General features: G+C 49.5%; 5 protein-coding genes across 5 annotated transcripts; 2 read left to right on the forward strand and 3 right to left on the reverse strand.

The window, feature by feature from the left end:
- Nucleotides 1–5,680: 5,680 nt before the first annotated feature.
- FOIG_16702 (uncharacterized protein) lies at nt 5,681–8,022 on the reverse strand (the record flags this gene model as incomplete). The annotated part of the gene is made up of 3 exons (XM_031218176.1): nt 5,681–6,074; nt 6,686–6,726; nt 7,807–8,022. The coding sequence occupies 3 exons, from the start codon at nt 8,020–8,022 to the stop codon at nt 5,681–5,683; spliced, it is 651 nt and encodes a 216-aa protein (XP_031052106.1).
- An 814-nt stretch (nt 8,023–8,836) lies between these two features.
- Nucleotides 8,837–9,013, reverse strand: FOIG_16703 (uncharacterized protein; the record flags this gene model as incomplete). The annotated part of the gene is made up of 1 exon (XM_031218177.1): nt 8,837–9,013. One exon carries the CDS (start codon nt 9,011–9,013, stop codon nt 8,837–8,839), a length of 177 nt encoding a protein of 58 aa, XP_031052107.1.
- A 1,170-nt stretch (nt 9,014–10,183) lies between these two features.
- FOIG_16704 (uncharacterized protein) lies at nt 10,184–11,293 on the forward strand (the record flags this gene model as incomplete). Its single annotated transcript, XM_031218178.1, has 1 exon — nt 10,184–11,293. The coding sequence occupies one exon, from the start codon at nt 10,184–10,186 to the stop codon at nt 11,291–11,293; it is 1,110 nt and encodes a 369-aa protein (XP_031052108.1).
- A 552-nt stretch (nt 11,294–11,845) lies between these two features.
- FOIG_16705 (uncharacterized protein) lies at nt 11,846–12,689 on the forward strand (the record flags this gene model as incomplete). The annotated part of the gene is made up of 2 exons (XM_031218179.1): nt 11,846–12,176; nt 12,303–12,689. 2 exons carry the CDS (start codon nt 11,846–11,848, stop codon nt 12,656–12,658), a joined length of 687 nt encoding a protein of 228 aa, XP_031052109.1. The 3' UTR covers nt 12,659–12,689.
- Nucleotides 12,690–12,922: 233 nt separating this feature from the next.
- FOIG_16706 (uncharacterized protein) lies at nt 12,923–13,357 on the reverse strand (the record flags this gene model as incomplete). Its single annotated transcript, XM_031218180.1, has 1 exon — nt 12,923–13,357. The coding sequence occupies exon 1, from the start codon at nt 13,133–13,135 to the stop codon at nt 12,923–12,925; it is 213 nt and encodes a 70-aa protein (XP_031052110.1). The 5' UTR covers nt 13,136–13,357.
- Nucleotides 13,358–13,782: the final 425 nt, after the last annotated feature.

The raw sequence follows: 13,782 nt of genomic DNA on the forward strand, positions 1-13,782 counted from the left end.
GCCCTTGCCTCATGTAAACGCCAAGCTCGTCTTCTTCCTCCATCATGCACCGATCGCAGCTCTGCATCCACTGGTCAAATTGACTGGGCTCGTCTTGTCGCACCGCTTTTCCTGTCACCGTCCTCGATGTCTCGGGCTGCTCCTCACGTGGATAGTGCTGTTCAAAGAATTCCCGGACACTGTTTTTAGCGTCTCGTAGCCACACTAGTTGCTCGTCGCTGGTCCAGTTCGCCTCAAGCCAAGACACGTTCCAGCGTGGGTGAAGAATAACGGCAGCCGGATAAAGTGGCGATTGGCCTAGTAGGCTGTAATACTCATCGAGCTTTGACCAACAGTTCTTAATAGAGATCTGGACGCATCGTCGGTGATCATCATCAAGATTCTCATCTTGCAAAACTACATCAGTGTATTCCTCTCGAGCGTGCTGTGGCAAGTGTTTCTCTCGTCCGCGGCCCTGCTCAATTCGTTGAGTGCTAGATCCTGAGAAACCGTTAGTCAAAGAAGCCTGAAGAGAACGAAGACGAATTAGGGGAGTCGTACTTTTGGTTGCCGAGACCCTGAAATTTCTCAGCTCACTGATGCCACTATCAGGTGACGAGAATATCAGGTTTTGTTCCTCGAAGAAATTGAGCAAGTACTCCATTCCAATCATTACTTCCCACAAGGCGCCGTGGCGTCCTTCTTTGGCCCAACCCTGGCACCTCATGGTGATCTCATGGAGCGGTTTGAGTAGACTCTGTATCTCCGCCAACAGAAGCCAGTCCTGTGGTGAAAGCTGATCTTGGACAGGCACCCGCTGTCGGGGCTCTGACGTCTTCGTTTCGAGATATGCAATGAAATGGTCAATGTGCTCTCGCTTTCGAATGGCACGCTGGATCATCAGAAAGGTTGAATTCCATCTGGTTTCATTATTTTGCATCAGCTCGAGGTCGATGGCAGCTCGCTCCTCTTCAAAGAGTTGATAGCCGTCTTCGTCGTTCTGGTCACAAGCCAGGGATTTCATCAGCTCTCTCCGTTGCGGGGAAGCCCTGACGAACCGGACGATGTTATGCAGCTTGCCCACCGCTCCCCGTTTCCGCCAGAGCCGAAGCTCACGCTCTTCAACTTGGAAAGCCGCCTCGGTGAAGGCTTCTCGCTCAAACGAGTCAGGATCTTCTCCCCAGAGAAAGGCTCGAGCTGCAAGGTTAAGAATGTGCCCAAAGCATCTTGTTCGATGGTTTCTAATATCTTCTTCCGCCATTGCAGGATAAAGTTGACGATAGAGGCTCGCCAAGCTTGTATCATTGGACGAGGCGTTATCGCAGACACCCGCGCCAGTCCTATCTCGTATCCCATACTCGCCCAAGATATCATATATTGTCGCTGCTTGATTGTCTCCGGATTGAGATCCCCATACACGGCGCAGAGCAAGGAGTCGCGACTGGACTTGATAGGAGGCGTCGAGATAGTGGGCGTGGAGGCCAAGGAAAGCATACCGGTTTGGAGAAGTCCATAGGTCAAAGCTAAAGCTAATCCTTGTGACCGCCTTCTGCAATTGACTTGATATTACTCCCTTCTTTACCTCGAATAATTTCCGCATAGTATCACGCACTGACTGCCGACTCCACGGTACCTCTTTTGCTAATAATGCATCGTGTAAATCGAGCATTCGGCGCAAGTACGGATTCGATGGCGCCGTGAATGGAAGATTGGCAGTAACGATCCAGCCGACCGTCAACTCCTTCGCTTTATTGACATTCGATCTTGCAGTAGGAGACTCCAAGCAACGCCGCTTCGAGGGTGGGTGAATGTCAGCGCGAGATGAATACGAATCTGCATCCACATTGTCATCCGCCTCGGTGATCATATGAGACCTACATCTCGTAAGACAATGGAGAAGTAATAAAGATCAGGCTCGTATAGATATCATTTACCTTCGGAGGTGCTCAATTGGCGATGTTGTATTTGTGGCGACGAATAATGAGCTCTTGCCTCGTTCATCACATTTCGAGCATACCCAGTAGGTCTGCAACGTCCGCAAATCAGGGCTGACTTCTGTGAGAAAGAAGCCATGGGCTTGGATCCAGCTCCTCCGACCTTTGCGATTCTTATTGGCAATGTATTCTTCTAGTATATATTTCTTGCAGCCGATCTGGACAGTTGGGAGGTCGGCGAGGGTCGTTCTTCCAGCTTCAGTCTTTGATTTGATTTGATTTGATTATCCTACTCGGTTGTAGTCGTTTAGACGACTATGCCCGGATAACGGGGTCCGGGGAACAGCCGAAGCCTCGCGGATCAGTGTTGATCCGCGGTACCCCACTTCGCCAACGTCATGACCACGTTGACCAGCTGTTCCCAAAATTCCCGCTTTTCTCTCTCTAACTACTATTTACATTTGCTTGCCGGCCCATGTACATAGTGGTTTTCTACCAACGCGTCCGTGATTCTAGGCTCTGTCGGGCTGTAAGGCCCTCTCTTTCGCGGCTATGTACCTACAGTCTCCCCCCAGTGCTCAGCTTTGTCTGTTAAGGTCTCGATCCTGAAATTGCCCAAGGATCTGAGTCAGTTCGATGAACTTGATTGCCTTGGCGGCTGCTTTGCGCTCGCTCAGTAACTTCCGGAGATTGTTGCATCCTCGGAGTCGTCCTAGTTCCTGGTCCCGAAGTTGGCGGTGCTGGCGGCAGCGCAGGAGGACATGCGCTACCGTTTGTCGATCCGATCCACAGGGGCATCTGTTGCTGGAGATGCCTGGTACCTTTCGGTTATAGAGGAAATCCTTAAGTCCTATCTTCTCCGTCCGCAGCTGCGTGAGCAGCGCGCTGTGCTTCTTGCTAAGCCCGTCATACAAGTCCAAGACCTTGCGTAAGGGTTTAGGTGTATGCCTGAAAGATGCTCGGCCGCGTATTTCGGATATCCAGTCTCTTTCCCATAACGTGATAGTCTCTTTGTAAGACCATATCTTCATAGTCGATCAGAGTAGGTATAGCTGCTGCGGTTCTGCTGCTTTTGGTCCCGTGAGGTCGCCTTCTCTCCAACCTGTTGCTTCCTTTGCCGCTCAATCCGCTTCTTCATTACCTTAGATCCCAATATGCACTGGGACCCATCTGATCTCGGTATTTAGACCTTATAATTAGAGTTCGTCAATCTGTTTTGCGATGCTTCTAAGCAGGTATGCCCCCGACTTACCCTTGGGCTTTGCGGTCGATCAGATAGCGGCCTGGTTATCGGTATAAATCAAGACCTTGCTTCTACTGTTGCCTCTGGACCTGTCTTCCTGTGCAATCTAGAGGGCAAGACTAATGCCTTGGAGTTCACCGGCGTAGACGGTGGAAGTCGTGTCATCTCCTATATAAGCACTCTTTGTTTCTTGGGTGGTGGTGCAGACTGCGGCAGCACCGATATAACCACCGATGCCGCTACCGTCTGTGTAGATGTGTATGGCGTCCGGCTTGTCTTATATAATCTGTTCGTGTTTGATTTGCGCCTCCTCTGTATTTATTTCGATAAACGTCTATAGCCCCTGCCACCATAGAGGTACAATATAAGGCATAATGCGCTCTTGTCTCCGGATATCCGGCCCTTGGCGGTCTCTGATGGCTTATTCAATAGCTCATCTCGGGCTTTTCTTCTTATTTCTTCTCGCCTCCTCTTCTATATGTCGGCGTTCAGCTGGGCCGACCCTTCCCAGAGTGTCGACGTTATGCTTAAAGATCTGCTATTCGACTGGTAGAAGGTATGTTTCCACATCAAGGGCAGGTATCGATGCTGCTTTATACGCTCCACTAATCACCCTAGAAGCTCTGGCCTATAGGCTTTAAAGCTTGCTCAATGTTCGCTCTGTGTATAGCTTATCCCTGGTTCTCCAGTTTGCATTCGACCAGGCAGAACAGGCATACATCATCTGCGGCACAGCCACTCCTTTATATATGTTTCTCATTTCTCTCATTGTCACTCCCCAAGTCAAACCACCGAGGCTGCTAAGGGCGTTGACTATGTTGGTGACCTTGCGTTATATTTCATCTATATGCTATTTCCAGGTAAGGGTGGAGTCCATGATAAGACCTAGGTATTTGCATGTTTTCTTTGGTTCGATCATGCCCCATCTTGTTTACAGAGGCTCCTCGACGTCTATTCTTATTCTCGTCCATGTAAAGTAAGTAAGCTAGAATTTATCTGGCGCGAAGATAAATGCATGGGTGGCCGCCTACTGCTCTGCAATATGGAGTGCCTCTTAGAGCTTCTTGCATGTCTCTTTCGTGGAGTTTGCCCAGGTAAGTATAGCCATGTTATCTATAAAGCCTGTTGTGGCCATGTCGTCTAGCTCTCTGCACTTTTCGATTAGGTCTGCGTTATAGAAGAGGTAGAGGATCGGTGACAGATTCAATCCTTATGGCTCTCCTGTCTCTAATTTATAGGGTTCAGATGTAAAGCCATCAATTAATAGCGTTGTGAATCTTAGGCGCAGGAAGCTTCCAATCCACTTAACTATTCTTTTATCTATCTTTCTCTTCCGCAGATTATGTAGTAGGCATGCATGTGAAATATTGTTAAACGCCCCTGATACATCCAGAAGCAGTAGACTTGCCACCTTGCCTTGCCCAGTATTCCAGGCGTTATATATCTTGTCGATGATGAGGTGAAGGGCGTGTTCTGTTGATCTTAGCTTTCTTCCACCCATATAGGTATTAGGCAGCAGGTTATGAGTCTCGGCGAGATAACTCAGCCTCTTTGCTATGACCGCTTCCATGATCTTTCCTATAGTGTTTAATAGAGCAATTGGCCTGTAGGCCTTTGGTATGGTATAATTGTCTTTCCCTGGCTTCCTGAGGACCACCGTTGTCAATTGTCGAAAGTGTTCCGGATAGTAGCCAAGGGCGAGGGACTAATTAAAGATCTTGGTGAGATGGTGCTTGATCCAGGGAGAGGCGATTTGGAGTGCTTTATTAGTGATGCCGTCTGGTCCTGGAGCCTTGAGCGGGGCTGCCTCCTCAATGGCCTCCTCTATTTCCCTCGTTGTTATCGGTGGCATGGCTATGGGAGCAGGGTAGTTAGCATTCTCTATGTCTTCGATATCAGTGTCAGGTGGCACCGGAAAGAAGGTCTTTCTGAGAAGCTCTGCTTTTTCGCTAGGGGTTATTGCTTGCTGCTTTATAGCTAGGTCAACTAGCGCGGGTATCACGTTCGGTGTTTGACTATGTCTGTTTTAGGCCCATTTTGCTAACCGCCAAAGGGTTGCCGGGGATTGGGCAGCTTCTTCTACCTTCTCCTGATGGTTCTATCTAAGTGCTTTCTTAATAACTCTACCTTTATCATTTCGCGCCGCATGGTATGCTTCCCATGTCTCTTCGGTATAATACAGGCTATGTCGCCGATGGAGTCGTTTTAATTCTGCCAAGGCTGCAGAGCATTCTTTATTCCACCCTGGCTTCAATCTCGGTAACAGAGCCGTCTTCGGTACTGCTTTATCAACAGCTGCCGTTATAGCTGCCATTACTTCTTCCACATGTCTGTCCAAAGCCGTCTTTATTCTTAATCTTCATTGCGGCAGAAGCTCCCGTTGCAGCACGCAAGTAAATATCTTTTCGTCTAACGCTTTCCAATTTCGCCGGGGCTTAGCTATCATTTTGATAATATTTAGGTCTAATAAGGTGGTAATAGGTAGGTGGTCAGAGTCATAGTCCATATCTATTTCGATTTCGCACTAAATCAGTCTGTCCATAAGGCCAGCCGTCGTAAGGCAAAGGTCTATGGTCGTTCTTCCGTCACACTCTTCATATATGATAGTGCCTGGAGCAAGGTTGCTCGTAAGACAGTAGTCTTCCATGATTATGGTGAGCTCAGCGGCATCATGGTCTGCTCGCTGGACCCGATCACCTCCCCATAGCTCGTGGTAGAGGTTGAAGTCGCCAACAATAATTTGTTCATGATGGGACGATCGTTCTATGGCCAGCTCCAGGAGTGGAAGCATGCTTCCTCTCTCAGTTGCAGTTTTTATTGGGTTATAGACGTTGTGTATCATAATCTGCTGCTCTTCTTCTGTTCCGAGTACTAGGTTCAGCGAGCAGAGATCTCTGCTTGCCTCTCTAAAGTGCCACCTAGAGTGATCAAGCCTCTTATTGATAAAAAAGCAGACCCTAGCTGGGAAGTTTTGATCCTTGTCTGGGTAGCATAGGTGAAACTAGTCTTTGGCTAGATAATGAGTTATTATGTCAAATGGGTTCTTCCATGGCTCCTGGATGGCGAGGATGTCATATCGCCCTATATCGGGATCTCGCAAGAGCGTGGCCATGACTATGTCCTTTGATTTTCTAACGTTGTACTATAGTATTATAAGAGTGTTTCCTATTAACATTCTTAATCGTCAACCTCCATTTGCTGGCTGTGCTGTGTAATCTGTCTGTTGGCGTCCAGTATTTCCAATACTCTCCTAGAAGGAGCTAATATTCATCTAGGTCGCTGGCTCCCTATGTTTACGACGATCTCATTTCTAGGATCATCGGGTATTACCTGGTTATTACTGCAATTCGCTCTCTTCTATTGCTTCTTCGTCGGCGATCTACTCCGGGACAAGTTGGCGTCCCGTGGCCGGCCTGGTTCCAAGGTGGGTCGTCCTGTCCTGGCGATCGGGTTTAATTCATTTTGCCGATCCCTTGTTCTAATTCCGGTCGTGGTGCTGGCGACAAAGCTTTCTAGTTCTAAGTAGTACCTGGGTCTCGATTTAGAGGCTGCCTTGGCCTTGTTCACCTCCTGTTTCCTGGTAGGGCATTGGTTGTTCCAGGCTTCGTGAAGGCCGTTGCAGGCCGCGCATTTTCGCAGGGCGTTCCTATTGCTCTTGGTTAGGCAATCCCGGGTGGCATGATCTTACGCGCAGTAGCCGCATGTTATTATTGCTTTGCACTGGGTTCCTATGTGGCCGTATTTGTGACACTGGAAGCATTATCTCACACGGCACTGTCTATCATAGAGCTCGCATTGGAACACCTCGCCTTGCCAAATGAGGCCCTCATCGATGACTTTATTTGCATCTTCTAGTCTCATAAACTCAACCACGACCAAAAATGCTGATTTAGTAGACAAAGATCTCATCAGCCAGCCTATATACTTAATCTCTGCATTTGGTATAAAGGGCTTATTATCCTAAAGTATCCCATCTCTGATAAGTTTAAAATTATCCATATTCATCGAACTAGTGCATATACCATACACCAAGACACCGTACGTCGGAATGCATACTGTAGCGCCGTTTCCGATCCTTTATTCCCAGTCTTCTGCAAACTATCTAAGCGCCACCATGTCCGCTATAGTGGCCGTCTTAATACTCAGGTCACCGCTCTTAAGCTGATTAGAGGATACTACCTTGATGTTCTCTATGTGTTCATTGCTGCTTTGCTCGATTACGAGGTCTACATATGACTTCAGGCTGCATGGGCTCATCATTCTGATGTTGGCTATAGTGACAGGGTCTCTGATGTTGATGATAATCTCACGCAGGGTCTGAACAGGTAACGCTTTCTGGTTCTGTAGGTTATGCATGCTTGCCGCTAGCCCTCCCCTCGCCAGCACGTTAGCGTAGGTAGGCATGGCGTTAGCTTGGTTCTGCTGGCTTACGAGCTTCATGTCTCTGATCATTTTCATCGTTACTTTACCAATCTCTATGGCTTCCTTTGCAGCCGCTTTTGCATCTATCGTAATCTCCGAACTGCGCTGGACTTCTTCCATGGTTTATTAAGCTTAGGTGTTTATTTTATTGAGATTATTTTTAAGGCTGTTAATATGTTGCGCTAAATTTTCTGCTGCGGTTTTTATTTCAGCTTGGCCGTTTTTCACGGCTTCGTAAACGTGACCAAGATCAGGTATGCTCTGCATTTTAACGATGAGGGTAAGAGCTCTAATAAGTGCAACTCGAACTCCACGGGATGCGACAGGCAGACCATCTCCATTATCGATAGCTGATAGTGCCTTTTGAAGATATTTGCTTAAATTTGTGGCGTGCTCTCGGTAATCAGTGGGCCAAATTTCGTCCTGGGGCCACGGGGTCGCCATGATGTTCTAAGTCGCACTGGGCAATGCGGCCGACACTGGGCTATCCAATTAACCTGTCGGAACGGTGTTGCGGCGCTGTAAATAGCTGTTGTTTTTAAAAATTTCGTTCTCGCTGGTGTTGATGTTTCCCAGCTTTAGTCTTGATGGACGCAGCGTCAAGCTGCTGCTTGAGTGATTTGCGATGGCCACTAATTCCCAGAAGCGATTCTAACGACTGTTGTTGTGCTGCCATAGCGGGTTACCGGCGAATCGCGGAATACAGATGCTTCTCATCAGGGAGCGACGTTAATTCTGAACCAGGTGTTTCCAGCACGCGAGCGAACGCAAAACACGTAGTCGCGCCACCCCTGCCGCGTTCCTGGGTTCCATTGGTGTAATCAACTGGGGTACCACACTCAATTGATTACCCTATGCCTGGGACTCCGAACAGCCTCGAAACTCACAGGGCTGTCGCATAGGAAAATCCATAAAATCTAGTATTTCAAGTAAATCAAGTTTGAAGCATTATGAACTTGCTTACTTGAAATAAACTGGTTCGTCGACTTACTTGACTTACTTGAAATACTTGACTTGATACTTGAATTGAGGTTAGCGCTGCACAGCACCTTTTGTGCTATTGGTATGCTGGATGGTGAAGGAAGCGGGGTTTCCCTGTACCTAGCTAGCTCAGCACGTCTTTTGCTCCAGTAGGAGATCTGGCTTCGTTACAGCCACCCAGACGAAAAATACACACACACACACACCCTCTTTTACCCTTATACATCTCTTTTGTTACCTTTTTCTCTCTTACCTGTTCTAGGCCAGACGAAGGGCGCTAGCACCCTCCGCCTGACCGCGATGACTTGAAGGCAGCCCTGAGGCTACCGCGCCCAGAGGCTACCGCGCCCAGAGGCTCACGATCGCCTGACAACGGGCTTACCTTGCGGCTGTTGTTCATCAGCCACGCTTGATCATCCCGCTGACAGGTAACAGGCTCGATAAGATGCGCCATTTGTGCCGTTGATATGCTGGATAGTGTGTGGTCTATCGACTCGTCTGCAGAATTAGATAGTATTCTGTAATCAGCGTGTAAATAGGTTCCAATCTCTCTAGCTCAGCACGTCCTGTGCCCCAGTAGGGGACTTTCGGGGCCCCCCGGACGAAAAATATACATAACATAACATAACATAACATAATGCAGGGAGCAGGCCCTAGAGCCTCTCCCTCTATAAACACCTAACCAAACCCTCTCCCTTTGCATTAACGCGTCATCAGACTAGATATCCCTATTCAAGGCCTTTAAGAAGCCTAAATAAGACTTCCGTCGCCCATAGATAGATAGAAGGAGTCCTGAATGCATCTCCACTTCACCCTACTCTTCTATTCTAGATCGTCGCCTCCCCCCGTTCATCGGTTGCCCCCTGTAAATGACGTCATACCCCAACGCCCGTTTTATCTCCGACGGAAAATCTAAACTCCCAGTCTCCTATGGTATTCCCTGTATTCTCTTTGCAGTCTGCCCAACCGGTGTTCTTAGAGTTTATCGCTTGCAAGGATTTTTAGTTTTTAACCTAATGAAAATTACTAAAAACATTCTAATCTCTATTTGCGCCTTGCATCCCGCTTTCTTTATCATTTCTTATAGTTAATCCCAATTCCAGACCAAACCCCCGCCAAAACGTTGCTTACGAAATACGATTACACCCTTGTCACTTTTCTCCAGCTACTACAGAGAATAAAACACGGACGCTAATCCCACTTGCCCCAACCCCTAAGCTTACGCGTGCACATGTTAGTCTACTTTGGCTCACCGGTAAGACAAAGTTTATAATATTACAGAGACTGCCTTCACGGCATTTCCTGCTTATCCGACGAGCGTGCAGACTATTTCATAATGACAACAGAAACGCGATAACGGCAAAGCGCAGCAGCAATGGCGGGTCGAAGAAAAGAAGGACCAAGCAGCAGAAGTTTGGCGGCTGCTATGATAAAACGCCACGTCATTTTGGATCATAGCTGGCCCATGCACGCAATCGCTTCCTCAGACCAATAAAAGCAGAGGTCGCCCTAGCAACGTAGGTTCGCGTAATATCAACACTTTTTGTCGCAGCTACTGGTCCTGTTTGCATTCAATACAAATTCATTTTATTTCCTATAGAACAAACACCGACAGCGATACCTTATGACCCACCAGAGGAGCGTAGGGGAGCTGGAAAAGCTCCTTCAAGAGGCGGTACAGCGCGCCGAGGAAGCGGAGAGAGAACGACAGGAGGAGCGGCAACGCGCCGAGAGAGAACAGCAACGCGCCGAGGAAGCAGAGAGAGAACGACAGGAGGAGCGGCAACGCGCCGAGAGAGAACAGCAACGCGCCGAGGAAGCGGAGAGAGAACGACAGGAGGAGCGGCAACGCGCCGAGAGAGAACAGCAACGCGCCGAAGCGTCAGAGGAACAAACACGACTCACGACACTTGACGAATACATGGCAGCTTGCCATGCCTCCGTTTTCTCTCGCTTTGCCATCGAAACAGATCCAAATCTGACTTCGAGGGGCTCCATCACCAACCCGCGTGACAAGTGGTATCCCAAAAATCTGAGGCCATGGCCCGACTTCCTTGCTCAACAGAAGTTTATATTTGGCACACTCTACGATGCATTTCCTACCGAAAGCCGCGTTTTCAAGAACCGAAACTTCCTGGCCGGCTTGGGGAGCAGGATCTCTCAACGGCCGATAGCAGACAAGAAGACGCTCGAATACTTCTTGCATAATAGCATGGAGGATCCGGTTAAAGCCATCATACAACAGCTCAAACAGGTGGAAGAGGTCAGCAGGGCTTTTCAGATCGGAGATGGTGTCGTCTTTGAGAACCATCCCCATGCCCTCAGCGACGTCGCTGAGGAAGTCGTGGACAGGGAGACCCCATCGACACTACCACGGACGCCGAACCACCGAAGAGATCTCAACCAGCTGCAACCAGATCAAATCTGCATCTATCGATCCGACAATACCCTGTCTTCCCGGCGCACCATGGTTTACGTTTCCAAGTATAAGCCGCCTTATAAGTTAACCGCTCTGCATCTTCGTCTTGGTCTCCGCGCTATGGATATCTACAAGGAAGTTATAAACCAAAGGACGGTTCCAACTTCTGTAGACCCTGACGCGCGTTTCCAGTACCACGCAGAGAAGCTGACGGCATCTGCCATCACGCAGACATATCATTACATAATTAAAAGTGGCCTTAAATATGGTCTTCTTACTACTGGCGAGGCCATCGTATTTCTCAAAGTTAACTAGGACGAACCCGAGACTCTGTACTATCACCTAGCAGAGCCTGGTCCGGAGGTATCGGCACATCCAAGCAACCTACCAATATGCACGGCTGTCAGTCAATATCTAGCGTTCACCCTCATGGCTCTCGGTTCGCCCGGAGAACGACGGGGGAATAGGCAGGAGGAACGTCAAAAGGCTATGGAGAAGTTAAGGACGTAGACTAAGGACTTCGAATCGACATTGCGTTCTATCCCAGAAAATAAACAATCGGCATCATCAGACTACTCGCCTGCTTATGAACCCACCACCTACAAGGGCGTTAATCAGTCGCCGGCCCTGCCCCGCAAAAGGACACGTCGAACTACTATATGCCAGATTAGCGAGGGGTCATTAAGGAAGGACAACAGGCGGGAACCATCTGATGATAAGTCGGCGCCCAGGCCACCGGACACGCCTACGCCAACCAGACGAAATACAAGACAAGGAACTAGGCGGAGCCAGCGACTGGCGTTACAGCTACGCAGAGGAGGCGGCAAGCAGGGTCGGCAGTACTGTACACAGAAATATCTTCTCGGGATGGCCAAGGGCGGTTTTCTTAACTCAAAGTGCCCGAACGTGGCACTTCACTGCAAGAGCTGCGCTCCCGCCCGCACACGTCATCCTGTCAATCACGAGGAGTGGCTTCGCCTACTCTGGAAGCAGCTGAAACAGTCTCTCGACGACGGGATCAGGCCATTGGGGGAGGGTGGTGCGCGGGGTGTGCTCTTCCAAGTGACCCTACTTGCGCATGGCTACACCTTTGTCAGCAAGGGCACGGTGCGGGCTTTCATCAGAGATCTCGAGCACGAGGCTGCTGTCTACGAGCGTCTCAAGCCGATCCAAGGCGTCTGCGTGCCTGTCTTCCTGGGTGCGGTTGACCTTCGATCGATAAACAAGACTTACTACTATGACCACCGGGTCTACGTGGTGCACATGATATTTTTATCCTAGGGAGGCTGCAGCATCGACAGAGCACAGAAAACTGGCGACATAGACAGGTCGCTCAAAGACGAGGCCATTCGGTCCTTAAGAGCCATGCATCGAGAGGGCGTGGTCCACAAAGATGTGAGGCTTGCAAACATGTTATTCAATCCTGAGACCAACAGGGTTATAGTGATCGACTTTGAACAGGCTTTGCTACTCAAGCCGGCTCGGCGTCCATTGGCGCAGCTGGTGCCGAACAAGCGAGCGTGGAAGTCGGAGACGATGGATGCCAAGAAGGTAACTGGTGATTCAAGCAAGCGAAGTCAGGCAAGTCAAAGCTTTTCAGAGGATATTTGGTTGGCAAAGACGGCATTCTTAGAGTGGAATGCTGACCGATGGACACGAGTCGCGAGAGCGCCTTGCTAGCAAATCTACAGCCAATCACCCTACACTTCTATTTATAAATCGTCCTGTACGCTAAATTGTCGTTTGGCCCTGCCCACTCTTACGTGAACAACTGTTTCCTGTAAAAAAAAAACATTCTTGGCACCCGCTGTTGGCGTTCCGCTAGGACATAGGTTTTTTTGCAGGCCAAGATGGCAGTATGTGCAGCTGTGGGGCTAGCGGGGCCCTAACAGCTGCTGGAAGAAAGGGATTCAGAGAGTTGACCTTTCTTCGTGACAAGTGTTTTCAACGGCACTGAGCTTCGCGAGCTTTTGACATCGCCCCCGGGCACCATTTCATTTGTCTTATCTGCGACTTCTTCTCACCTCGACATTTCGGCTTCGCGAGCCTGCGACATTCCGGCCTCTGTGCCCCTCGACTTCCCGTACGACCGACTTCTGCAGCCTCGGCTGCCCAGACGACATTCGCAGCATCTTGCTGCTTGACATCGAGGGCCATCGTGCCCTCACCCTCACTCTCACCTTCGCCTGCAGTTTAACGCTGCCTCGACCGACTACAGCAGCTTTAGCTGCCCGAACAACACAAACAGCCTTCGGCTGCTCGACTTTCTGGGCCCTCTGGTGCCCTCGACCTTGACGCACGGACCCCACATGGTTCGTTGCCCTTTTTGCAGCTCGGAAGCTGCTTGACCGATCTCTGCAGTCGCGTACTGCCCAGAGACTCTCTTCTTTCTTTCTGCAGCCTCCGCTGCTGCCCGGAACACAACCGGGCCTCGACGATATGTCTCACTGGATGAGACCACTAGACACAAACCGCTGGGTCGAAACGGTACAGAGCTTACCTGGAGACCGTGGATCGGGGCGATTGCCTCGTCTACAGAGCAGCGTTCTGGCCGCCTTGGGTTTTTCCCCTGCGAAGGGTTTCCCTAAGGATGCATAGTTCTAGGGTTGCAGCTACTGGCGATCTTAGGGGTTATGGTTCTCCTGCCTTTGGGCATGGAAAGCTACTTGATCTATCTGTGCAAGAGAATTCTAGGCTGGAGAGGGATATGTTCCCGCTGACGGGATGCCCTCTTGAGAGTAATGCGCCTTTGTGCCGATGATATGCTGGATGAACTAGATGGAGACGCTGCTGGAGGGAATCTC

This window comes from Fusarium odoratissimum, assembly GCF_000260195.1.
Source record: "Fusarium odoratissimum NRRL 54006 unplaced genomic scaffold supercont1.125, whole genome shotgun sequence".
Lineage (NCBI taxonomy): Eukaryota > Fungi > Ascomycota > Sordariomycetes > Hypocreales > Nectriaceae > Fusarium > Fusarium odoratissimum.